Source organism: Bubalus bubalis, chromosome 1 (assembly GCF_019923935.1).
Source record: "Bubalus bubalis isolate 160015118507 breed Murrah chromosome 1, NDDB_SH_1, whole genome shotgun sequence".
In the NCBI taxonomy this organism is placed as follows: Eukaryota; Metazoa; Chordata; class Mammalia; order Artiodactyla; family Bovidae; genus Bubalus; species Bubalus bubalis.
In genome coordinates this window covers 189,423,955-189,450,198 of record NC_059157.1, presented here as the reverse complement: position 1 = coordinate 189,450,198, position 26,244 = coordinate 189,423,955, and the positions used below count along the sequence as shown (strand labels likewise).

Here is a 26,244-nt window from a genome sequence, read left to right as displayed (position 1 = left end):
AAGACATCCCGCTTCCTGCGTCACAGAGTCAAGTCCATTGGGGCAGTTTGACTCATTTGGAGTCAGGTTCACAGAATTAGGATTGCTCTAGTTTGCGGCTTATGTCTCACTTCATATATCATCCATTTTAAATTGATCAATTAATGATCAAGTGTTGGTTCTTATAATAAACCTCATGAATGCCTTACCTAACATGGAAAGTAGAACATCAGTAATTTACCCCTAACTTCTTGGGTACGTTTCAGCTAGAAACGTACATTTATTATTCCATTACCTTTAACATCATAGAATGGATCCACATCTCTGTATTCTTGAAAGGTAGAATTTCTGATTTGCTGGTTTCCCAAGATGTTAGAAGGGCGCTGTCCCAGATGTAATCTTCTGGAACTTACTTTTTTCACTCTGTACCATACTAGTTTTCCTCCACACAGCTGTGCCATGTGGTTTATTGGTCTAGACCCCTCCCCGCTGTCTACTCGTGGGACTATTTCAGGTTAGACCTACTCCAGAGGAGGGCTGGCGTGCAGGGGCCGAGTGGGCAGTGGGCTGGAGGACGCGGCTGCGGACTATCCTTGCTCCTCCTCCTCTTGTTGGCATCTGTGACCTTTCTGTTTAGGCCAAGCCAAGCTCTACCCTGAGAAAGGTGCTCAGCACAGAGAATTACAGCAAGGGGTAGAGGCCAGCCCTGCAGGATAGTGCCAGGCAGGGAACTGGTGTGCACGGCGGGACCAGCTTCACCTAGCTGGAGATGTAGGAAAATTGACTCCCTGCCACATGCTCTGAAGCAACCTCAAATTCCATGCCTTTTGTTTCTGGGGGTTTATTTTGTAATGGATTTTCCTGGGAGCTTTTCTAAGATGGTGAGATGGGTGTGGTTTGAGACACACAAGCACCATGGTGATTGGCTGTGGTCTGTGCTGAGCTTCCTTCCTTCACTGTTAAGGGTGGTGGCCGTCCCCGCCCACAGGCAAGAGGACACAGTCCCTCCTGGGACTTTCTCACTGCTGACAACCCGATTTCCAACCTTTTACTTTATGTCCTGGAGGCAGATGATAGAGCTGATCTGTCCAGGTGATCTGAAACGTACTCCTATTGTTTACATTTCAAGGACTTTGGGTAAAACTGAGCCAGAAATGGAACCAGTCAGCTTGGACGTATACTCTCACATGCGTGTGCACGCCCACAGGATACACTATGCGTCACACACACAGACACACATGTAAGTGCTCCCACTCGACATACACCGACGCACGTGCCCACACGCAGCGCAAACACGTATAGGGCACGCACACACGTGCACACGCACACTCACGCACGCACCCGCAGGCAGCACGGGGCGCACGCCCCCTCCCCCCACGGTGCGGGCTTGCTGCGCGCCGCGCACCGCGGGTCTGAGGCCATCGCGGCTCCGCAGCCCGCCTTGCCTGCGGAAGCAGAACTGGTTCTCTGCTTTCAGGTTAGTCTGGGCTCTACTCTCCAGGCGGCTGGTGGAGCTCACAGCACCGCTGAGCTCGTGTGGCCTGTGGAGGTAGGCAAGTGTGGGCTTCAGTCTCAGCTGGGGCAAGTTCTTTATCGGTTCTGAACTGCCTTTCCCTCATCTCAAGAAGGGAGATCCCTTGCAGAGTTGTAGAAGAGATTAAAAATAACATATGTGAGCTTTGGGCATAATGCTTGCCACATCAGAGTCTTAGAAAATGTTAGCAAACAGGCCACATGGTAAGAACCTCATATAATGAAAAGCCAAGGTAAAGAGCTGTGAGAACATAAGAGGGATTATGATAAGGGATTCAGAACTTGTGTGACAAAGAGGGAGACTCAGAACTATGGCCCCCGGGGTTCCTGTCTCAGGGGTGCACGCGGGGATGGAGATGTGAGCCCCAGCTTCCCCACGAAGCCCCGTCTCGGCGCCTTCGTCTGCCGCCCTCTTCTGGCTCCAGGCTGTTACTGCAGGCAGTTCCTCTGGCCTGTCTCCATCTGGACCACACGTGTGTGCTCCTACCACAAATGCTGCAAATTTTCACTCTTTTAATGTCTTCCTTGTGTCAGTGTGTCTTGAGCATGTCTGTCTAGAAGTGCCCTGCTCGTGTGTGCATGCCTTCACCAACTCCAGGCACACACACGTGCACACACACACAGGTAGGCACACACACGTGCTGGACTGGCTCTGCGGTTGGTTAAGCTAGCCTATGGTAATTCCTGTGAAGCTCACTGAGAGGGTGAGGATGGTGTGGGGGGTACGGCAGGGGCCGTAGCTTTGTTGTTGGGTGGGCTGTGGGCGAGATGAAGATGCCAGCAGAGCCACAACCGGGAAATGGGTTTTACTGCCTTTGAAGCACCTTCCCTGGCTCTCCCCTCAAGAACCCCCATTTGAACTTGGGGTTTCTCTCCCCAGTGCATTTCTTCATCCAGGTTCTGAGAAAATACATTAGATCCTCCAGTTCAGTTCAGTCGCTCAGTCGTGTCCGACTCTTTGCGACCCCATGAATTGCAGCATGCCAGGCCTCCCTGTCCATCACCATCTCCTGGAGTTCACTTAAACTCGCGTCCATTGAGTCGGTGATGCCATCCAGCCATCTCATTCTCTGTTGTCCCCTTCTCCTCCTGCCCCCAATCCCTCCCAGCATCAGAGTCTTTTCTAATGAGTCAACTCTTCACATGAGGTGGCCAAAGTACTGGAGTTTCAGCTTTAGCATCATTCCTTCCAAAGAAATCTCAGGGCTGATCTCCTTCAGAATGGACTGGTTGGATCTCCTTGCAGTCTAAGGGACTCTCAAGAGTCTTCTCCAACACCACAGTTCAAAAGCATCAATTCTTAGGCGCTCAGCCTTCTTCACAGTCCAACTCTCACATCCATACATGACCACTGGAAAAACCATAGCCTTGACTAGACGGACCTTTGTTGGCAAAGTAATGTCTCTGCTTTTCAATATGCTATCTAGGTTGGTCATAACTTTTAGTATGTTTTAAAGTTCAGATGTTGTCATACACTGTGTATCTTTTTGTAACTTGCTTTCCTCCTCCACGTTACATTGGGGTAACTCATCCTTGCAGATACACCAGCTCTTGGCATCTGTTCAGGGCTATATGATATTCCACCGTCTAAATATACTGGGATCCATCGATTAAGTGTCCAGTCACAGACACTTAGGTTATTCTGACTCTGTAGTTCCTACCACAAATGCTGCAATTTTTCACTCTTAACTTCTTCCTTGTGTCAGTGTCTCTTGAGCATCTTTGTTGAGAAGTGCCCTGCTCGTGTGTCACTGTGCATGCCTTCACCAACTCCAGAGGGTGCGAATTTCACCACAAAGGGGTTGTTCCCAAACTATGCTGACAGCAGGTGTGGGACTGGCTGTTCCATATATTAAACCAAAGCCACCATCGTCGGATGTTCCAAGTGTGGACAGCCTGGTCATTGTGAAATGTCTTAGGAACTTTATTTTCTATTTTATATATTTTTTACAGGGTGATGCTCACGTAGAAAAGGACACAAAATAAGGTCAAAACTTGACGGCTTTTCGCAGAGTGGGCACTGCTGGTAACTGGCTCTAGGTCCAGGAAGTGGGGATACCCACCCCTGACACCATCTAAGGCTTCTTCCAGGGCCCCCCAGCCTCACCATCCCTGAGTAACCAGTGCCCCATCCTCTAGCAGGAATGATGTGCTCTGAGCAGTTTGAATTGCACCCGACATGGTTCCATTTGTTGACAGTCTTCACCTTTACCTTTAGGCGCTCCGGTGGGTCTCACCTCATACAGTGAGGGAGCTATCTCATCTTTGTATTCTCTGGGAGACTTTGTGTCACTTTGGAGACATTTATTCCTAGACCATCTCTGGTATGGTCTTGGCAGGTAGATTCTAAATCCTGATTCCGTTTCTTTAGGGCCTAAAGGTTATTTACGTTTCTAATAAATTCACCATCAGATCAGATCAGTCACTCAGTCGTGTCCGACTCTTTGCGACCCCATGAATCGCAGCACGCCAGGCCTCCCTGTCCATCACCAGCTCCCGGAGTTCACTCAGACTCACGTCCATCGAGTCAGTGATGCCATCCAGCCATCTCATCCTCTGTCGTCCCCTTCTCCTCCTGCCCCCAATGCCTCCCAGCATCAGAGTCTTTTCCAATGAGTCAACTCTTCACATGAGGTGGCCAAAGTACTGGAGTTTCAGCTTTAGCATCATTCTTTCCAAAGAAACCCCAGGGCTGAAAATTTTAATATCTTCAGAAAATTTATTGGGAAAAAATTGTTGAAATAGCCAATGATTATTTTAAACATCTCCCTTATTCCTGTAGTTCTGGCATAATTTTCAGTCCCAGTTTCCTCAGGGCCTTTATTGGGCCTTCCGTTTTATTCTGCCAGCCAGTTCCACAAGCCAAAGACTTGTCTTTTCAGAGAACCATCTTTTGACCTTGTCGGTCTCTGTGGTTAACTGTTTCTGTTTAATTTCTGCCCCTGATTTTGCTGTGCATATATTGAAGGCTTTTAACTACTTTTCCATGATGCTTTTCATAGACAAGGTTCAGAAAACAGCACAGATATTTTCAACATGTCATACAGAGGAACAAAGTCAAAAGGGAAAGGTCAGTCCCTTGTTTCAAAGGGACAGTAAAGTCAGTTTCTGGCCTGTTGTAACGGGGTATCATCTTGTGGTAAATACCATTTTAGGGAGTATCTAGCTGAAATTCTTCTTTGATGAATGCAAAAGATTCACATGTATTTATACACTGCGTGCAATTTTTTTTTAGGCCACTGTGACATCTCCTCATGAAATTGGAAATTCTTTGAGACAAAATGTATCCCAACTATTAGTTAACAAAGTCTCATTTCAGCAAGATTCATCTAAAGCTAGAGAAAAGTAATTGAAAAATTTCAGATTTTGAATACATTACCCTTGAATGCTGTTGGTCTGCTTGCTCCACCGTGTTCTGAGAAGGGCGTGTGTCTTTTCTGTGTCGGAGCTTTGTCTTTCTTCCTTGGAATCCGCCAGGTTTTGTCACTGCTGAGAAGTCCCCTCTTCGTTGTCCTTTGTGGCCAACCTCCTCCTTTTGTGGCCAGCCAGGTGCTAGGCCATCTCCGTCAGTAGGAATTGATGAGAGGTCAGGTGAGAAATTCAGGCAGGGCTTTACTGGGGCTCATGCTGCAGTGGAGCAGGGGAGAACAAGTAACACATGCCCTGCTCGCCCTCCAAGGAGGCGCGTGAGCTGGTTCCTGGGTGAGGGCGGTGACAGGTCCAGGGGTCAGGCCAGAGAGGTGTCCTGGGTGGTCTGCCCACCCTCTTTGTGGTGGTGTGTGCAGGGGGTGTGAGCAGGACCCTGCCTTTGCCCTGACACCTTGGAAGTGGCAGTTGAGTTTTTGGTCTTTTTGAATCTTTTGTCCACACTCTGTCCCAACTGCACACGCATGCAGTTATTTTTAGTCCCTCTCGTTTCTTGGTACCTGTAGCTGGAGATGACGTTTGTCCAGGTGCAGGCCCTGCAGCGAAGGCCCCAGGCCCAGCGCATCTCCCTGGTGCTGTGGATGCTCACTGACCTGAGTGTTCTCTGTTTTCACCACATGGATTTCTTTGTAATTGTGTGCTTTCTTTTCTGAAATCTGGTCTCTGTCCCTGAGTGTCACCTCTCCCCACTTCTCTCTGGAGAACCATGTGATATGTGCTGACCCTTCTCTGTCTCCCAAGTCTGCTGGCTGCTTGTCATTTTTTAAATAAATGTCTTAGTTTCTGTGTAATTTTTTTCAGGTCAGTGTCTGGTTCGTGTGCACTGGTCTCCCCAACTTGCCATCCCACCCAGGCTGTGGACTTTTATTGCAATGATTTTTATATGTTTTGGCTTTAGCAGTTGTCTTTGATTCTCTCAGGTATATCTGTTTTAAAAAATAGTATCTTATTCCTTTCTCATGTTTTTCATCCCATTTTTTAGTTCCTTGGATGTTAAAGCACGCTTGCTTACAAGTCTGTGGAAAAGAACCCACAGCATGAAGTTCTGGGGACATCTGTTGTGTCTGCCGCCCTTGGTGTGTGGACATGTGTCCACACGCACTGTGTTGGGGGTTGTGAGCTCACGCTCAGGTTCTCAGTTGTGTTGACGCTGCCCAGTAGCCTGGGGGCCTCAGGGAAGTGCGTGCTGGGGCCAGGTGCAGCTCATTGTAAGCCATGTCTCACGGAGCACTCCTGAGTCAGTAAAGACCCACCTTACAGACGGGAACACTGATGTGATAGGCATGTGGCTACCCAGGTGACAGTGTCTTGTAGATGTGGTATAACCCCTGCCAGGCACGTGATGATGGGGTGCTGAGCCCCCTAGGTATTAGGGGAATTAAATGGAAGTGGTCTTGTCCGGGCTCCAGAGACAAGAAAGGAGAGCAGGCAGGCCTCCAACCTTGCTCCTGACCTGTCTGGACACTGCCCTGACTGTGCCTGCTCACAAGTGAAAGCTGAAAGGCACTGCAGATAACTTAGCGAGCAGGTCTTGGAATTCTTGAGCCTGTGGAGGAGGTCTGGCCAACCACACTTGGGGTTTATAACATCCTAAGACTCACAAGATGAAACAAACAGCATTGTAAAAAAGATTAACATACAACCAGAGCTGCAATTTGCTCACAAACTGACGATGGTATCAGTCCGTGGCCTGGAATTATAAGCGGGAATCCCCCAAACTGCAATTTTGAAGTCTCACCCATGGAGCAGACACGCTGCCCAGGACCTTTTCCCCAGCGGGACTCCAGATTGCTGTTACATGGGACTTCCCAGCACTGTTTGAGGCTGGATGTTGGTTGGCCCAATTAGGTGATGTGTGTGGGTTGCCTTCCTCTACTGTTTCGATTGCTCTGTTCTTTTAATGTCTGTGTATTGAAAGTAAGTTAGATAATGCTCTATTAAATATTGGTAATTCTCTGCTAAATATTGTTTGTGTATAACGAGTGATTTCTTTTGTTAATGAATCCTTTGAACCTGAAACCAAAGTTAAAAGTTTAGGCGAAACATTGAATTGGTACCGTGAGCAGGATTCATGAAACAAAATGCCAGTCTTTAAGAAGAAAAAGTTTAAAGTGGATGAAGCTTTTATTCCTGGATGGGACGATCCACCGTATTGCTTATTAGCTAATGAATGGGGCATATTCACTGGATTGTGTGAGAATTGGAACCTTACATTAAAGTGGACTGAACCTTTAGAAGTTATTGAATGTTCGTGGCTAGCGCCAGTTTAGAAAGGATTAGAATGTGCCGTGCTGGGTGGCGGGCTGGATCCCCCTCTCTGCCTACTGTAAGGTACGTGAAGCTAAATTAAAATTGTCTGAAGAGAAGTTACAAGTGGAAAAAGGATTATGCGGTTTGTGAGGACGATTGTCCATGCCATTAAATGCAATGCCAGAATTATATTTTAGCTGACCAAGTCTTCACTTTCAAAGTCGGCTCTCTGCTGAGCTGGCCCCCCGTTTTAGCTGCGTCTCCCACTCTAATAAACTCTATTCTCCTCTCATTCTGTCTCATATCTGGGAATTCTTTTCCAGCCCGCGCACAGACCACCACACCAGGCTACACACGTCAGGTGAGGGAGGGGAGGACGGCAGATTGCGGGGCCCAGCAGGTGCACGGGCATTGCTGCACGTTCACCCTGACCTGCGTGTTCATCTGAGGGTCACTCACTCACCATGGCCAGGACTTTACTGCAGTGACCCAAGGCTGTCTGCCTGGGCCCCCTCAGCGGGTGTGGAGGTGGACGTGAGGGGAGGGCCTACAACCCCGCTCCTCTCCATCCCCGAGCATCCACGACCAGGAGCTGCCTTGGCTAGGCGTCATGGCGGCCAGCACACTGGCCGGTACCCCAGGTGCTCAGAAGACAGGTGCTGCTTCTCCCTGCTGAGGGCCAGGCAGTGGCTGGAATGGGTGGCTGGGGGAGCAGCCTGGCTGGGCTGTCACCACACCCTCTTCTGTCCTGGTGCTAGACCACCTGGTCAGGGCTCTTCACGGGAGTGGCTGAGCATCCCCTGGCTCATGACTAAGGGCAGTGTGGCACTTGGCCGGCCTTGCAGGCTGCAGGCAGGACCACGAGGGCAGGGAGGACAGAGGTGGGCACCAAGCTTGGGACCCCCTCAGGACATTCTCACGAGGATGGGCCAGTCCCCAGCCCTGCCCCCCAGCCCCTTTGCACACACAAACTGCCCTCCTGGCCCCGGGGTGTGGGCTCCTGACCATTTCTGAGGAGAGAGCTAGGTGGATGTGTTTATTAACCAGCCAGTGGGGTGGGCTCCTGGTTCAGCAACCCAGCAGGAGTGGGTAGGGTCTTTGGTGATCAGCCAGTTGTGGGGCTTGGAGAGCTTGTTCACGCGAAGGGCAGAACCAGAGGGTGAAGACCTTTGATGGACAGCTCAGCTTCCAGGATCAGGAGCCATGGCTTCACCCACTGTAGCGTCAGCAGCAGGCAGGGATGCAGAGTGAGGCAGGCACGCAGAAGCAGATGGGGCAGAAGTGGGCCTTGCATGCCATGGTCTGGCAGGTCACAGGAATGCAACAGGCAGGGCTACACGCACAATGAGGGTTGCAGAGCGGCTGGCAGGTTGTGACCATGCAGTCACTGGGACAGCACAGCAGAGACCCGCTGGGGTCGGGGGGATCGCAGGCGCCCCCACACACCAGGGACGGGCAGCAGATGGGGGCGCAGCCCAGGGCACCACAGCCGGCAGGCGAGCCGACACAGCACATGGTGGTGGGGCTGCAGGTCTGGTCTGCGGGTCCCTCCCCAGCAGCCTTTATTACCCGGGATGTGTGTCCCGGCAACATGGCCCCTCCTTGTGCTCTTGATCCTGTTTGCACTTTCCTGTCCCTGTGCTGGGTGCCCCATGAAGCCCGTCAACAAGCACAGCCTGCAGTCTCTGGGGTGGGAGTGGCCATGCTCGTGCTGGGCAGGGCTCGTGCTGGGCAGGCACTGTGCCATGCTGGCCACTGGGCCCTACTGGTGGTTTGAGGTGGGCAAACTGCCCAAGGAGTCAGGGTCCTGGTGTACCCGTCCTGCCAGTCCCTGGGTGTCCCTGGTGGGCACCGACACTCACATGCCCTGGGGTGTCTGTGCATGCTGTGCATGGGGCTGGGGCATGTTGCTCGGCCCTTCCGCTCAAGTCCCCACTGGGCCTCTTGCTGTGGGGACATTTGGGTGTCCTGCCTGCCAATGTGGGGACCTGGTGTCGGGAAGGAGGGGAGAACCCTGGGGTGATGTGCCCAGACTCCTACCTGCATGGCTCTGTAGCCCCTGGGGAGGACAGACCAGCTGGACACCACTGAGAGGGAGGAAACTGAGCCTGCGTGGGATTTCTGATAGATAGCTTAATGGTTGGGTACTGCTTTTTGATCCAATTGGAAAATCTCTGTCTTTTGATTTTGACGTTTAGACATTTTGCATTTAATGTAATTGTTACTGTTTTTAAAGGTAGAATACCATCTTGCAAGTTGTGTTCAATTTGTCCCATCTGTTCTTTTCCCTCATTTCCTTCTTTTAATTATTCCATTTCATCTCTACTTTTAGCTCATCACTCACACATCTTTTGGAAGCTGCTTGGCCTAGAGTTTATACTATACACCTTTAACATAACACAGTCTGCTTCCAGACAGCATTCTACCATTGCATCTGTACTGTCAGGATTCCACAGCCCAGCACTTCCATCTCCTTTCATAACCTTTGTGTTATTGTCATATTTTACTTTTCCATTTATTAAGAATCCCACAGTGCACTATCACTACATTTGCTCTAGACAACTGTCTAATAATGATTGTTATATTTATCTTCTCTTTAAAATCATTTCTAGAGCCATTCTTTTCCTTATGTAGGCCCACGTTTCTCTATGCTATCATACTCCTTGACCTGAAGACATTTTCTTAATATTTCCGGCAGCACATATCATCTGCTGATCTCTCTCATTTTTTGTTTACCTAAGAGAGTGTTTATTTCACTTTCAATTTTGAAAGATATTTCCCAGTTTTGTGGGACAGATTTTTCTTTTAGTATTTTATAGATGTCATTCCATTGTCTTTTGGATTGTAGAATGTCTAATCAGAACTCTGATGTAATTCTTATTTTTACTCTTCTGTACATGGCATGTATTTCCCAAATGAGTGCTTTCAAGATTTCCTCTTTAATTTTTTTTTGAAAGCCACTATTTTAATATGATGTGTCCAGGTCATTTTTTTGGTCAGGGGTGGGGTACGGAGAAGGTCCTTATCCCATGTGAGGTGCTCTGGTGTTTTTAGGCTTATGTCTTTCATCACTTTTGGAAAATTTCTCAGATATGATTGCTTCAAATATTTCTTCTGTGAAGAGATACGTTCTATGCCTTTTCTCTCTTTGGACTCTAGTTACGTGCATCAGTGATGGTTTGATATTGTCCCAGAGTCTGTGATGTTCTGTTCTTATGCCCACCCCCACCATCTTGCTCTTTGCTTTTGAATATGGTAGTTTCTATTTCCCCGTCTTCAAGTTCATCGATTCCGCACTTGACTGTGTCACGTCTACTCAAGAGCCCACGGAAGGAATTCATCTTTGATGCTGTATTTTTATTTCTATACTTTGCATTTGACCCTTTCCTCTATTTTCCATCTCTCTGTAGCAATTCTCCATCTGTGTGGTCCCCACATGTGTGGCCCATGTTTTACACTCAACCCTTTAACATATTAGTCACGTTTATTTTTAAATTTCAGTTTCACGACTGCAGCATCTGGGTCACTTTGAGTCTAGTTGTATTGACTAGTTTGTCTCTTGACAATGAATTGATTTTTCACTGCTTTTTTGAATGTCTTCTAAGTTTTGTCAACCTCAGATGTGTTAATTTAAATGGACGTAAACTGTGTTTCTTCCTGGGAATAGGTGTCAGGTCATCAGTGTGGGGAACACTTGAATCAACCTGCTCAGATGTTGACCTTGGTTTGGGTTTTGGTGTTTCCTGGGGACCTTCCAGGTCCCAGTGGCTTCAGAGTCCTTGTGTGGCTATCAGCATCTTGTGCTTAGGACGGGGCTGTGAACACAGTGTTTTTGCTCTGTCCTGCATTCTTTAGCTGCCCCTGCATGCTTGTCACACAGAAGTGACCTCTACATCTGTCTGCCTTTCCCTGCTGGAGACTGATGCTGCTCAGGCAGCTGTGCTGGCCAGGCTGGAGCCAGGAGGAAAGTGGGGCTCTCTGGTCTTGGCCCAAGGTCAACCCTGGCAGGCCCTGTGTGCCTGGGCCTGAGGGGTGAGGCTTTCTCAGATCTGTCTCCTCTCCCTGGGATGGCCAGACTCCCCTTTGTGTGTGTGGTGGCTTTGTATGAGCCTTCTGGTCTCCCTGTGTGGTCATCCTTTAGGCACCAGATTGGACCTGGGTCTGGGCCTGTTTCCCACCTGCCGCTCAGAGGTAGGGGAAGTCCTTCCCCACCCACAATGTGAGTCTTGAGTGGCTGATGTGGGGACATACCTTCCCCACCCTCCACCCACCAAGGACCCTCCACCTTCAGCTGAGCTGTCAAGAGGGCTCTTTGAGGAGAGTCTTCTGTACTTATGATTTGTATACACTTTCAAGAAGAAAACTTCAAAATATGTGAAGATAAAACAGGGGGACAGGCTGCATTGAGTAGCATGGTTTATTTGTATTTGGCTCACATAGGGTCTGGTTTCCTGCTGGAGACAGAGAAGGACCCTGGGAACCAGGGCTTCCTCTGGGTAGGGGTGGATGCACCAGTTCACAGAATGGTCAGATCATCCTGCCACGTTCTCACGCAGGTTCAGAGGTTGGTCGATCATGCTTTTTATCTGCCACATTCAGAACCTGGAGGCCCACTGAGGACTTGTGCTAGGAGGGGTATAGGAGTGATCTGGTCTGCACTGGGAGCATCTGCGAGGAGGCTCATGATCAAAAGCAGGAAGAGGTGCTACAGGAGATGGGTCTATAGACCAGGGTGGGGCAGGAGGGCTGGTAGCACCCAGAGGGCTGGCAGGAGGGGGCCACATACACGGCTGGCCTGTAGCTCACGGGCAGGAACAGAGAGGACTGGCAGGAAGGAGTCACACACAGGGTGGGCTTGTAGGTCACTGGCAGACGTATGACTGGCCTGTAACTCACGGGCACGCAGGTCGCCTGGCAGGTGCTGGATGTGCTGCAGGTTGGTTGGCAGGGGCTGGATGTGAAACAGGACGTGTGGCAGGGACTGGACGTGCTGCAGGATGGCTGGCAGGAGCTGGGCACGCAGGCAGCCTGGCAGCCTGAGGAGCAGCTGGTGTGGCACATGGTGGCGTGGGGCTGGGTGGTGGTGGGCGGAGAGCTGGAGATGTCTGCAGGCTGCCTCCCTCAGCAGCTTTTATACCCAGGCTGTGGGCGTCCCAGCAACATAGACACACATTGTTGACTTCCTTGTGGTTGTTGCCACTGTGTTTCCCCAACGTCTTATTATCCTGGGGCACGCTTTTCTGGGCTATTCTCCTCCATAAATTAGTTTGGCTTTGAGGCCAGTTCCTCCCTCTAAACAGGATATTCTAGTTTGCCTTTCCATGGGGTTCATGGTGTTTCTCCAGGTTATCATTGTGCACGGGGCACCCCCAGATAGACTAAAAGTACTCTATCTTTTTACTCCTTTTAGTCTCATGCTGTCAGTGAAGAGTTTGAGGCCATTGTATATGTTGAGCTTTTACTTTGCTTGTGAAAGTGAAAGTGAAGTTGCTCAGTCATGTCCAACTCTTTGTGACCCCATGGACTGTAGCCTACCAGGCTCCTCAGTCCATGGAAGTTTTCAGGCAAGAGTACTGGAGTACTCCAGTACTCTTTCCTTCTCCAGGGGATCTTCCCAACCCACGGATCGAACCCGGGTCTCCCTCATTGCAGGTAGATGCTTTACCATCTGAGCCACCAGGGAAGCCCTCAAGCTTTTTTACTTTGCATAGGAAAACATTGAAGCAGGAGCCTGCAAATTTTAGTCTCTGGGGAAAATCTGTTTTGTTGCCTGTGTGTGAATGAAGTTCTTTGGGGCACAGCCACGCACATGCATTTAGTGTATCTAAGGCTGCTTTTCCCTACAATGTTGAGTTGTTGTGAGTGAAACCACATAGCTATAAAGCCTGAGATGCTTACTCTCGGCCCTTTACAGAAAGTTTGTCAGCTCCTGCCTTATTGTAATCATGCAAGAACTGATTTGCTCAGGCAGCAGATTTTTCTGTGTGCTGGGGTAGAAACGTCCAGCTTCATGAGCCCTCCAGGGCAATGGATAAATGAGTGAATGAAAAATCAATGCATGGAATCATTCTGAGGGGCAGGGGCTGAGGCCCAGAAAAGAAAGCAGGTTCAGTGGAGAAGTGATCTGGGGGCCTCTGGGAGGACGTGATGCTGAGCTGACAGTGGGTGCAGTGTAAGGTCAGGGGTGGTGGGTGCTCCAGGCAGAGGCAGCAAGGACGGGGTGTGAGGACCTTGCTGCAGAAACAGAAATATTCCAGGAGCAGTGGGAAATCCCACTGCGTGGGGTGCCAGAGAACCAGTGTAGGGGGACAGACTCAGATCATAGAGCCTGAGGACCAGTCAGCACAACCTGGGCTATGGAAGAAGAAAGAGTCAGTGAACTTGAAGACATGTCAGTAGAAAGTATCCAATCTGAAGAAGAGGGACAAAGAGATAAGAAAAACAAAGAGGGTTTTTGAGACCATATCAGAAAGGCTAACATGCAAGTAATTTCAACCCCAGAAGGAGAAAAGAATGACACTGAAGCCTAAGGATATTCTGAAGAAATAAGGGACAAAACCCGCAAATCTGATTAGGAAAATTCCAATTTACAGATCCAAGAATCATATACCACACCTAAATCCCACTCCATTAGGAGCAATGTAAAGACCACAGATTGCAGAGTGAGACCGAGCAGCTTCAATGCATTACAGGACCTTCCAGGTCTTCCTGACTGGATATCTGTGTTGCCGGCCCCTTGAATGGTGGCAGGGTTGATCACTGATTGGTTATGAGACAGTCCATGTAAAATGTTTAGCTCAGCCCTGGCACAAACTGGAACCCGGTTGTTATGATTACGGCAATAACCTGGCCACAGCCCCCAGTGAGGAGCCCCACGCCGAGGGAGAACCTTCTGGATCACAAATCAAATGGAGGTGCTGGTGCAACAAGTGTGATTGTGCTCATGTGGACAGAGGACAGGGTGCTTAACTTGGGGGAAGACCTTGAAAATCACCATGTGGGGGCCCAGTCCTGGCTGACGGCCCTTCCCCATCCCATCCAGGCTCCGATTCCAGAAATCCCAGGGCCACTGGGTCACCGTCAGCCTCCAGCTGAGGGAGCTTCCTGAACTGAGTCACAGCAACCAGAAGCTCCAGGAAGAGACCCTCGGGGGGAGGAGGAGGAAAAACAGCAGGCGGCCACCAGGAAGATACCCGGTGCCTCATTGCCAGGACGCCACAGCCCGGGTATAAAAGGCACCCTGGAGAGGGAGCCTCCAGACCAGCCCTGTCCTCTGTCCCAACCCCTCCCAGCCCCAAACCACCATGTGTGATACCAGCTGCCCTGCGAGCTGCCAGTCAGCCTGCTGTGTGCCCAGATCCTGCCAGGAGATTTGCTGTGTGCCCAGCTCCTGCCAGCCGGCCTGCCCTGCTGTCTGTTGCCCCACCTTGGGCTGTGGGAGCCACGTGGCTCTGCTGTGCCAGCCGACCTGCTGTGCACCCAGCCTCTGCCAGGACGTTTGCTGTGTGCCCAGCCCCTGCCAGGCACCCTGCTATGCACCCAGCCCCTGCCAGGATGTTTGCTCTGTGCTCAGCCCCTGCCAGGCATCCTGCTGTGCACCCAGCCCCTGCCAGGACATTTGCTGTGTGCCCAGCCCCTGCCAGGCATCCTGTGTGCACCCAGCCCCTGCCAGAACATTTGCTCTGTGCCCAGACCCTGCCAGGCATCCTGCTGTGTGCCTTTGAGCTGCAAGCCTGTCCTGTATGTCCCTGTGCATGGCAAGCACATCATGTATGTGGTCCCCTCCTGCCAGCCTTCTGGGTGCTGCCAGCTCTCCTGCCCTGCTCTGGTCTGCAGACCCGACCCCTGCAGCTTCCCTTCCTGCTTCTGAGCCCATGACCTTCAGGACCCCTCCCCCGTGTGTGGGGTCAGAAGCAGCGGGCTCTCTAACTCCCACAAGGCAGCCCAGACATCATCCTCCTCACGCCTCCCAGACCCGATTAGATTGTGTGGCAGCAAGGCCACCTGGTCCCAACCAGCTAGGCTGAGGGACTCACCCATCAGTGTCCCCCAGCCCCTGCCCGGGTCATCCGCATGGTGCCTGTGCTGGCTGGTCCAGGCTCTGAAGCCTCCAGCATCACAGGTCTAATAAACATCAGAGTGCGATGTTCACCGAGTCATCCAGGTGGGGCTCAGCCAGGATTGTGCTTGATTAGTTTGTCTTCCATACTCACACCTGGGGGATATGTGGGGTGGCCGGACTTTGGGTTGGAGCCATCCCAGAGGGCAGATGGGCCATCTGTGGAATTAGGAAGGCAGCCAGGACCGCCGCCTCTGCTGGCACACCACATGGGGAGGGGTGTTCGGCTCCATGTTCTGAAACAGCACTGAGAAGGAAGGAAGGTTCCCAGAGGTCTCAGTGATTATACGGCTGCAGTAGCTCCTTGGTTTAGGGTGAGGAGAAGGTGCTGGGTGGTCAAAGGCCACAGTGTCCCCCTTGGTGTCCCACCAGAGGGTGGACGCTGGGCCTCTTGGCTGCACTGGTGTTTTGTGTCACACCGACAAAAGTTCACCAGTGAAGCTGTCCAGGCCTTTTTTTGGTGGAATTGTTTTTTTAATATTCAATTTTGAAATAATTACAGATTTCCATGACGTTGCCAGAAAGAAAGTACAGGGAGTTCCTGTATACTTTGACCCAGTTTCCCTCAATGATAGCATCTTGGATAACAAGCACAGAGCGCGACCGGGAAGTTAACAGTCCACAGATCTCATCCAGAGCACGTCGATTTTATGTGTGTGTGTGTAGCCCCATGCAGCATCTTCATGTTTGTCATTCACACAAACACCACCACAGTGAGAGGCAGGATTGTACCATCACCACAAGGCTCCTTCCTCTACCCCATTATAGCCACACCCACCCACACTCGCGTCCCTAACCTTTGGCTGCCACTTATCTCTTCTGTATCTCTACTCTTTTGTTAAATTGAGAATGTTATTAAAGGGTATCATTTACTGCTGTTATTTAGTCAGTAAGTCATGTCCAGCTCTTTGTCACCCCATGGACTGCAGCATGCCAGGCTCCTCTGTCCTCTACTATCTCCCGGAGTTTGCTCAAATTCATATGCATTGAGTCAGTGATGCTACCTAACCATCTCATCCTCTGCCACCACCTTCTCTTCTTGCTGTCAGTCTTTCCCAGCATCAGGGTCTTTTCCAGTGAGTCAGCTCTTTGCATCAGGTGGCCAAAGTATTAGAGTTTCAGCTTCAACATCAGTCCTTCCAATGAATATTCAGGACTGATTTCCTTTAGGGCTGACTGGTTTGATCTCTTTGCTGTCCAAGGACTCTCAAGAGTCTTCTCCAGCACCACAATTCAAAAGCATCAATTCTTTGGCACTCTGCCTTCTGTATGGTCCAGTTCTCACGTAGTACTTGACTACTGGGAAGATCATAGCTTTGACCATATGGACTTTTGTGGGCAAAGTGATGTCTTTGCTTTTTAATACGCTGTCTAGGTTTGTCATAGCTTTTCTCCCAAGGACCAAGTGTCTTTTAATTTTGTGTCTGCAGTCACTGTCCACAGTGATTTTGGAGCCCAAGAAAGTAAAATCTGTCACTGCTTCTACTTTTCCCCTATCTATTTGCATGGAAGTGACAGGACCAAATGCCATGATCTTCATTTTTTGAATGTTGAGTTTTAAGCCAGCTTTTCACTCTCCTTTTTCACCTTCATCAAGAGATTCTTTAGTTCCTCTTCACTTTCTGCAATTAGACTGGTATTGTATGCATATCTGAGGTTGTTGATATTTCTCCTGGCAGTCTTGATTCCAGCTTGTGATTCATCCAGCCAGGCATTTCACATGATGTACTCTGCGTATAAGTTAAATAAGCAGGGTGACAATATACAGCCTTGTGGTATTTCTTGCCCAATTTTGAACCAGTCAGGTGTTCCATGTTGGGTTCTAACTATTACTTCTTAACCTGAATACAGGTTTCTCAGGAGGCAGATAAGGTTGTCTGGTCATCTCTAAGAATTTTCTACAGTTTGTTGTGAACTACACAATCAAAGGCTTTAGCATAGTCAGTGAAGCAGAAGTAGATGTTTTTCTGGAATTTCCTTGCTTTCTCTATGATCCAATGAATGTTAGAAATTTGGTCTCTGGTTCCTCTGCCTTTTCTAAATCTACCTTGTACATCTGGAAGTTCTTGTTCAAGTACTGCTGAAGCCTAGCTTGAAGGATTTTGAGCATAACCTTACTAGCATGTGAAATGAGTGCCATTGTATGTAGTTTGAACATTTTTTGGCATCCTACAATATGTCAGTTTTTGAGACTGACTTTATTCACTCCACACAACTCCCTTGAGATCCACTCAGGCTGTGGTGTCAATAATTTGCTCCTTTTTACTGCAGAGTAAGACTCCAAGGTGTATATTTTTCTCAGTTTGCTAACTATTCACCTATCAATCGGCAGGTGGGTTATGGAAAGGCTTTTAACTATGAATCCAATTTCTCTGATTGATATAGGGCTATTCAGTTTATATATTTCTTCTTGAGTGATTTTTGATAGTTCGTGTCTTCTAAGAAATTAATCCGTTTCACTTACTTTGTCAAATTTGTGGGCATAAAGTGACTCATAATGTTCCCTTATTATACTTCCAATGTCTGTAGGCTCTGTAGTGATGTCACATCTCTCATTGTTTCCTTATTACACTTCCAATGTCTGTAGGAGCTCCAGTGATATCACATCTCTCATTCTTGATATTGGTGATTAGGATCTTCTCTGTTTGGCTTGCTAGTCAGTATGGATAAAGATTATTCAATTTTATCCATTTTCACAAGGAAACAGCTTTTGGCCTATTTGATTTTCTCTTTTATTTTTCTGTTTTCCATTCCATTGATTTTCTACTCTGATCTTTGGTTTTGTTTTTCTCTTTTGAATTTAATTTGCCTTCTAGTTTCTTAAGGTGGAAGCCAAGGTCATTTATTTGAGAGTTTTCTTCTTTTCTAATAAGGACATTCAGTGCTACAAATGTCCCACTCAGCATCACTTTAGCAACATCCCACGAATTTTGATATGTTGTATTTTCACTTTTATACACATCAAAATATTTCCCGATTTCCTTTTTTCTTCATTTCCTGATTTATGTTTTATTTAGAAGTCTATTTCATTTCTAAGTAGTTGTTGATTTTACAAGGTCTTTCTGTTCCTGGGTTTCTAGTTTAATCCCAATGTGGTCAGAAAATACCTGTTTTGTGATTCAAATCTTTTCAGATTTACAGAGACTGGCTTTATAGCCCCCATATGGTCTATCTTAACAAATGTGAACTTTCTTGATACATGTTTTGCTTTGATTGAAAATGAAAGGCTTTTGTTTGGGGGTGGAGTGTTTTTTCAGTGTCAAATAGTTCACTGGTTAATATGTTCATGTTCAGTCACTAAGTCATGTCTGACTCTCTGCAATCCCATGGACTGTAGACCACCAGTCTCCTCTGTCCATGGGATTTCCCAGGCAAGAATACTGGAGTGTTTTGCCATTTCTTTCTCCAGGGGATCTTCCTAACCCAGGGATTGAACCCATGTCTACCTGTGTCTCCTGCTTTGCAGGCAGATTCTTCACCACTGAGCCACTCAATAGTCTATATCCTTCCTGACCTTCTGTCTCCATGTTTTATAAGTTATTGAGAGAGGATTATTGAAATCTCAAGCTGTAAGAGTAGATTTGTCTGTTTCTCATTGCAGGTCGATCAGTATTTGCTTCATAATTTTGAAGGTCTACTATTAGGTGCATCAATATTTAGGATTGAGTGACTATTTTATCTTCATGAAAGGATCCACTCCATCCCTGGCAATAGTCTTTGATCTGGAAACTATACTTTATGGTATTGATAAAACTGCCCCAGCTTTCTTTTGATTCTCCAGTACTCTTGCCCAGGAAATTCCATGGACGGAGAAGCCTGGTAGGCTGCAGTCCATGGGGTCGCTAGGAGTTGGATATGACTGAGTGACTTCACTTTCACTTTTCACTTTCATGCATTGGAGAAGGAAATAGCAACCCACTCCAGTATTCTTGACTGGAGAATCCCAGGGATGGGGGAGCCTGGTGGGCTGCCATCTATGGGGTCGCAAAGAGTCGGACATGACTGAAGCAACTTAGCAGCAGCAGCAGCAACATGATATACCTCTTTCCAACTTTTTACTTTTAACACATTTTTGTTTTGTATTTAAAGTGCATTTCTCATAGTCAGCGTAAAGTTAGGTCAACCTCAGTCAACCAGTCTCCATCTTAATTGGAGCATGCAGACAACCTATGTTTAGTGTGATAATGCTATTTGTCCCATACTCTTCCTCCCCTTTCCCCATGATTTCATATTATTTCCTTTGTTGGCTTATTAGCACAAGTCTTTCTTTTGTATCTTAGTGCACTAAGATCTTTCCAGGAGCCAGGAAAAGGTGATGTCCACAAGAAATGAGTATTAATGAATTCATTATGGATTTAGACTGAGATACATGCAAATTGAGGTGAAATTTTTGCCAAAATTCCTCAGAATAGATTGAAGTAATTTAAAGGCAAACAGAGACTGGTGTAGGGCTTCAGTGGTGACTCAGTGGTAAAGACTTCATCTGCAATGCAGGAGGCACAAGACATGGGTTCGATCCCTGGGTCAGAAACAAAGAGTTGGACATGACTGAAGTGACTGAGCACACATGCATGCTGAGGCTGGTGTGAATTTTTCATGTAAGGTGCAGCTCTGGTGCTGGGCCATAGCTTAATCACTCATTCCTCCATCCCTCCCTCCCCCTCCTCTTGTCTCCCTCCCTCCCTCCCCTCTTTCTGCACTGAAATGAGGCTGCAGGAGTCATTTTGGATTCTCCAAGAAGCCAATGCCAGCATGTGATAGACTCGCTATAAGTTTATTTTGGGGGAAGAGTAAGAGGGGGAGCGGAATGGGGAAGGGCTTTGACATGCCTAGGTTGACCAGACTCCCCTGCATGGGGAGCAGGAAGGAAGGAGGGCCTGGCGGGCAGCACCTTGGCCCTCCACACAGCTCTGAGAATGCCTCAGCAGGTGGTTGTATAGTTGGAGCAGGCTTCTGTCCTGCTGTCCCAATCGTGTGCTGGGAGCAGCCTGGCATGGATGCTGGGGTCAAAGCAACAGTGGCAGATGGGACCCCATGGTGGGTTCTTGTGAGGGGATCTGCGTGGAGCCTTCAGGATGGACACAGTGCACCTTTGATAAGCAGCATTCAGAGCTGAGGAAACACTATTCACTGTCCTCGGGACCTCACCGGGGAGGGAGGGCTGCAAGTGCCACGGAAGAAAGGCAGAATGTGGCTGGGTTGCAGAGCGGCAGGCCTCCAAGGCCTCGTGATTGACCTCGGGGTGCGCAGCCACCCCTCGGCTTTGTGGGGGAGGCCTGGACAGCACAACCTCGGCCTGAAGCACAGGGTGGCTGCGCCCTGTCTTGCCAGGTCCTGACTCCGGGGCCTTCCTGGTTCTCTTCTCCCAGGAAGGGTCATAGGAGGTTCTGTTTGGAGTTCTGAGGGCGGTGTGTGCCCCTCCCCGGAGCCCCTGCCACCACCACACTCACATCAGGAGAGGACATGGGATGAGGAAGCATGTAGAGTGAAGAAGCCGAGTTTATCAGGCTAGGCTGGCAGGTACTGCGGAGGAGAGTCTGGGAGCCGAGGGGGCGGGGCCTGGAGGAGGGGCGGGGCCTGGAGGAGGGGCGGGGCCTGGAGGAGGGGCGGGGCCCAGAGAACCGGACCCGCTGTGATGACTCAGCCTGGGTTTAGGCTCTAGGATAACCTTGGCAGCAACTGCTGAGAAGACCCTGGAGGATGAGGAGTCCCAGTCATTCCTGGTGACACAGAGGAGACGGCCTGTGGGTGTCCTTTCTGGGGTTAAAGTCCTGGGGGAGGTTAAGGGCTGATAGCTCTGAGCTGAGCCTCTCTGTTGAGGGACCCTGGAGCCTGGCTGGCCCTGAGGGGCCAAGTCAGCAGCAGGGCTCCGGGGCCGAGGCAGGGACGCAGCAGACTGGGCGGGAGCATGCGGGCCGGCAGAGCAGGGACACGGAGGAGGCCGGGCGGCAGCAGCTGGGCTGGCAGGAGGAGGTGGGCACACAGCAGGCAGGGCGGCACACGGGGCGGCAGAGGAGGGACACGGAGGAGGCTGGGCGGCAGCAGCTGGACTGGCAGGAGGAGGTGGGCACACAGCAGGTGGGGCGGCACACAGGACGGCAGAGGAGGGACCCAGAGGAGCAGGAGGGTCTGCAGCAGGATGAGGGGGCTGAGCAGGGGGAGGCCTCACAGCACACTGGCCTGCAGCAGACAGGGGTGCAGCAGACAGGGGTGCAGTAGACGGGCTCACAGCAGGCCTGCTGGCAGGGGGAGGAGGTGCAGCAGGAGGGCTGGCAGCTAGACTGCTGGCAACATGAGGAGGTTGAGCAGGGGGAGGCCTTACAACAGACAAGCCTGCAGCAGACAGGTGTACAGCAGACAGATGTGCAACAGACAGGCTTGCAGCAGACGGACTCACAGCAGGCCTGCTGGCAAGGGGAGGAGGTGCAGCAGGAGGGCTGGCAGCTAGACTGCTGGCAGCACAAGGCTGGGCAAGAGCTGCTGCAGGCTGGCTGGCAGCAGGGGCGGGACTCGCAGCTCACTGGGGCGCAGAGGAGGGTCAGGCGGGGGGCCGGGGCGCAGCAGCTGGGGGCACAGCAGGGGGGCTCGCAGCAGCTCTCTGGACAGTCGTCCACCTGCCAGGAGGAGCCGGTGCGGGAGTCACAGGACCCGGGCAGGCAGACCCGGCTGCTGTAGCTCAGGTCGCTGGAGCAGACAGACAGGGCAGAGGAAGCCATGGTGGAGCTGGAGGAGGTATGTGTGTGTGAGTGAGTATGTGTGTGTGTGAGGTGCTCAGACTCCTGGCTTATATACCCCTCCTGGGTGTGTGTGTTGTCCCAACAGAGGCTTCCACGCCTGCTCTTCCTGGTTGGTATGGTGCCCTGTGAGGACTCTCATTTGGGTCAGCTCCACTGTCATGAGATGTCCTTGCTCAGCTCATAAAACTTGGGGTCACTGCTGGCAGGGTGCCAGATTCTGGCCTGAGACTGGCTCTACAGGACACCTGGAGGAAACATGCAGGCTTCCCATGGCTGACCCCTTGGCCTCTCCCAGGCAGGTCATATGCGCGGGCACCTTGTGACAGGTCCAGGCCCATGAGGACGTGCACTGTGTGGGCCCAGTCTGTGTGTAGGGCCTCACCTGGCTTAGCTGGCCTGGCCTGTGATTGGGGAGAAGCGGACAGAGGTATCCGTTTGGGGGAAAAGGCAACAGGAGAGGGCAGGGCCTTACTGGCAGGCTCTGTGAACTTCTGTGGTCCCCATGTCAGCAAGGAGGATGGCGCCCTAGAACAGGAGAGGATCCTCTCTCCTCTAAGCAGGAGATGGACTGTTCCAGTGATGCTGGGGCTCCCTGGCACATTAGGATGACCAGATCCAAGGACTGAACTTTGAGTGCTAAACCGCGTCCCCCAGAGCCCATGGTCAGTTGTCCTGAGAGGCAGGTCTTGGATCAGGATTTAATCCTGAGACAGGCATGGGTGAAGGTGGTGTGGAGAAGCTGGAGAACAATCTGTCACAATTTCAATAAAAATCCAAAGGGAATGAATCTTTTTTTGTGTACAAATTGAGAATATTGAACTGCCAGAAAATACTTGCAATTTGCATGATAGGTGAAAAGTTAATATGAAAATTTTAAAGTGATTAAACTAAAACAGTATAAGATAAAATAATCGAACAAAATTAAAAACATTTGTTTTCAATAATCATATGAAAAACTACTTGATATCAATAATGAAAGTTTCCCAAATTAAAACATAAATGTCCCACCTGTAAGATGAACCAAGATTTACAAAGCTGATCATTTCCAGGGCTGCTGTGCATGGGGGCTCACTCTTAGGCATGCTTTTTTTCACATAATATGAAATTTATTATTTCCTCCATTTTGAAGTGTACAATTCAGTGACGTTTAGTACAGTCACATGTGCAGCCATGACCACCACCAAGTTCTAGAACATTTTCCATCACTCCAAAAGGATATCCTGCGTTATTAAGCAGTCCCTTCCAGCCCCGGTCAATCACTAATCTGCTTTCTGTCTCTACAACTTTGCCTATTCTGCACATTTCACGTAAGTGGAATCATACAATATGTACCTTTTGTGTTGACTTTTTTCACTCAGCATGTTTTCAAGGTTCATCCACATTGTAGCATGTGTCGGTGCTTCATTTCTTTTAGGGATAATATTCCATTATATGGATAGACCACACTTTATTTATCCATTCATCAGTTGATGGACATTTCGGTCATTTCCACCTTTTGGTTAATGTGACTAATGCTGCTTTGAACATTTTGTATAAGTTTTTGTTTGAACACTGCTTTTTAATTTTTTTGGATGTATACCTAGGAGTGAAATTTCTGGGTCATATGGTGGCTCTGTGTTTAACATTTAGAGGTACTGCCTGGCAGTTTTTCACTCAGATGCAACATATATCTTATTTGGAGAGATGTCTATTAAAATGCTTTGAAAGAAAGAAAGAAAAGAAAGTGAAGTCGCTCAGTCGTGTCTGACTCTTTGTGACCCCATGGACTGTAGCCCACCAGGCTCCTCTGTCCATGGAATTTTTCAGGCAAAAGTGCTGGAGTGGGTTGCCATTTCCTTTTCCAGGGGATTTTCCTAACCCAGGGACCATTTTTAATTGGATTGTCTTTTTGTTGTTGAGTTGTAGTTCTTTGTGTTTTCTGAATGTTAGACCCTTATCAGAATTATGATTTGCAAATATTTTCTTCCATTCTGTGGGCTGCCTTTTCACTTTCTTGATGGTATCCATCAATATACACAACTTTTTAATTTTGATGAAGTTGAATTTATTTTTTTTATTTGTTTTTTGTGTTTTTGGTGTCATATCTAAGAAACTGTTGCCAAATCTAAGGTCATGCAGATTTATCTTTATGTTTTCTTCTAAAAGTTGTCATTTTAGCTCTTATAATTAGGTCTTCGAGGCATTTTGAGTTATTTTTTGTATACGGTGTATGATGGAGTTCAACTTCATTCTTTTGCTTGTAACTATTAGTTGTCCCAGCACCATTTATTGAAGAGACTATTCTTTCCCCATTGAATGGTGTTCATACTCTTGTTAAAAATCAGCAGACCATAGATGTATGTTTTTTTATTCCATTGATCTATTATGTCTATCCTTGTGTCAGTACCAGTATTTAGAAGACTGTAGCTCTGTGCTAAGTTTTATTTCTTTCTTTCTAATTTGGGTATCTTTTATTTCTTTTTCTTGCCTAATTTCTCTGACTAGAACTTCCAGGACAACATTGACTAGAAGTGGTGAAAGTGGACATCATTGTCTTTTTCCTGATTGTAGGGAGAAGTTTTCAGTATTTTACCATTGAGCATGTTGATGACTGTGGGTTTTTCAAAATGACCTCTGTTATACAGTTGAGGAAATTCCCTATACTCTTAGTTTTCTGAGTGTTTCTATCTTGAAAGAGTGTTGTCTTTTTTCAGATTCTTTTCCTGTATCAATTGAGATGATCATGTGGGGTCCCCCCCTTTATTTTATTAATGTAGTGCATTACATGACTGGTTTTTACATGGTGAATCACTCTCACATTCTTTGGATAAATCCCACTTGGTTGTGGTGTATAGCCACAATGTGGTATATATCCTTTTAATATGCTGCTGGATTTTGTTTGATTGTATTTTGCTGAGGATTTAAAAAATCTGTATCTATAAGGAGTTTCAGTCTGTAGTTTTCTTTTTTCCTTTACTTAGTCTTGACATCCTCATAGAATCAGTTAGAAAGTGGTTAGAAAGTGTTCCCATATCTTCTGTTTTGGAAAGAGTTGAGAAAGACTGGTAGCAATTGTTCTATAAATGCTTAGTAGAATTCAGCTTTGAGCTGGCCCTGGGCTTTTCTTTTTGATGAGGTTTTCGATTACTGATTTAATCTTGTCACTTGATTTATGTCTTGCCTATTTCTTTTTGAGTCAGTTCACTCACTTTAGAGCCAAAGATACAAATAGACTGAAAGTGAAAGGATGGGGAAATTTTCATGAAAATAATAACCAAGAGAGAGATGGATAGCAATAATAAAATTAGACAAAATTAACTTTGAGTCAAAAATTGTAGTAAGGGGCAAATAAGGAAATTAAATATTGATAAAAGTGTTACTATGTCAAGAAGATATAACAATTATAAGCCTATATGGTCCTAGCAATAGACTTAAACTATATAAAGTGAAAATAGACAGAATGAGGAGAGAATTAGCATTAAAAAATAATTAATGTTATTTCCATTATTAAACAATGAAATAGAACAACTAGATCAAAGTCCAGTGATGAAATAGAGGCCTTGAAGGACACTATAAGCCAGCCAGACTAGCATTCATACAGAACACTCAACAATAGGGTACCTGTTGTTTTTTCAGGTGCACATGGGACATTCTCCACATTAGACCATGTGTTAAGCCATAAGACAAATCTCAATACATGTTAAAAGAATGAAATCATACAGAATATCTTCTCTGACCACAATGGAAAGAAACTAGGAATCAATTAACAAAAGGAAAACTGGAAAATTCACAAATAAATGGAAATAAAAACAGTACAGTCTTAAACAACCAATGGTTTAAAAAAGAATCAAAAGGTAAGTTAGCAAATACTTTTCAGGTGAAGGTAAATGAAACACAGCAAGCCAGTACATACAGGATACAGCAAAAACAATGCTGAGGGGAAAATTTATACCTGCTAACAATTGCATTAAAAAAGAAGAAAAATCTCAAATTAAGAATCTAACTTTACTCTTCAAGGAACCAGAAGAAGAACAAACTAAACCCATAGCTAGCAGAAGGAAGGAAATAAAGATTAGAACTCAGATGAAAGAAATAGAAACTTAGAAAAATAGAGATAGTCAATGAATCTAAAAGTTAGTTCTTTGAAAAGAGCAGCGCAATCAACAAACGTTTAGTTAGACTGACTAAGAAAAAAGGAAAAGTCTCCAATTACTACAGTCA

The 26,244-nt window shown here is 48.0% G+C and overlaps 3 protein-coding genes across 3 annotated transcripts in view; 1 reads left to right on the top strand and 2 right to left on the bottom strand.

The window, feature by feature from the left end:
* The window catches only part of TSPEAR (thrombospondin type laminin G domain and EAR repeats), a 193,374-nt gene that overhangs the window by 28,294 nt on the left and 138,836 nt on the right, over positions 1-26,244 (top strand). The window lies entirely within an intron of this gene.
* Positions 11,588-12,286, bottom strand: LOC112586918 (keratin-associated protein 12-2). Its single transcript, XM_025292744.3, has one exon. It carries the CDS (start codon positions 12,247-12,249, stop codon positions 11,875-11,877), a length of 375 nt encoding a protein of 124 aa, XP_025148529.1. The 5' UTR covers positions 12,250-12,286; the 3' UTR covers positions 11,588-11,874.
* On the bottom strand, positions 20,062-22,062 carry LOC102396795 (keratin-associated protein 10-12-like). The gene has a single exon (XM_044947642.2). The coding sequence runs from the start codon at positions 22,021-22,023 to the stop codon at positions 21,163-21,165; it is 861 nt and encodes a 286-aa protein (XP_044803577.2). The 5' UTR covers positions 22,024-22,062; the 3' UTR covers positions 20,062-21,162.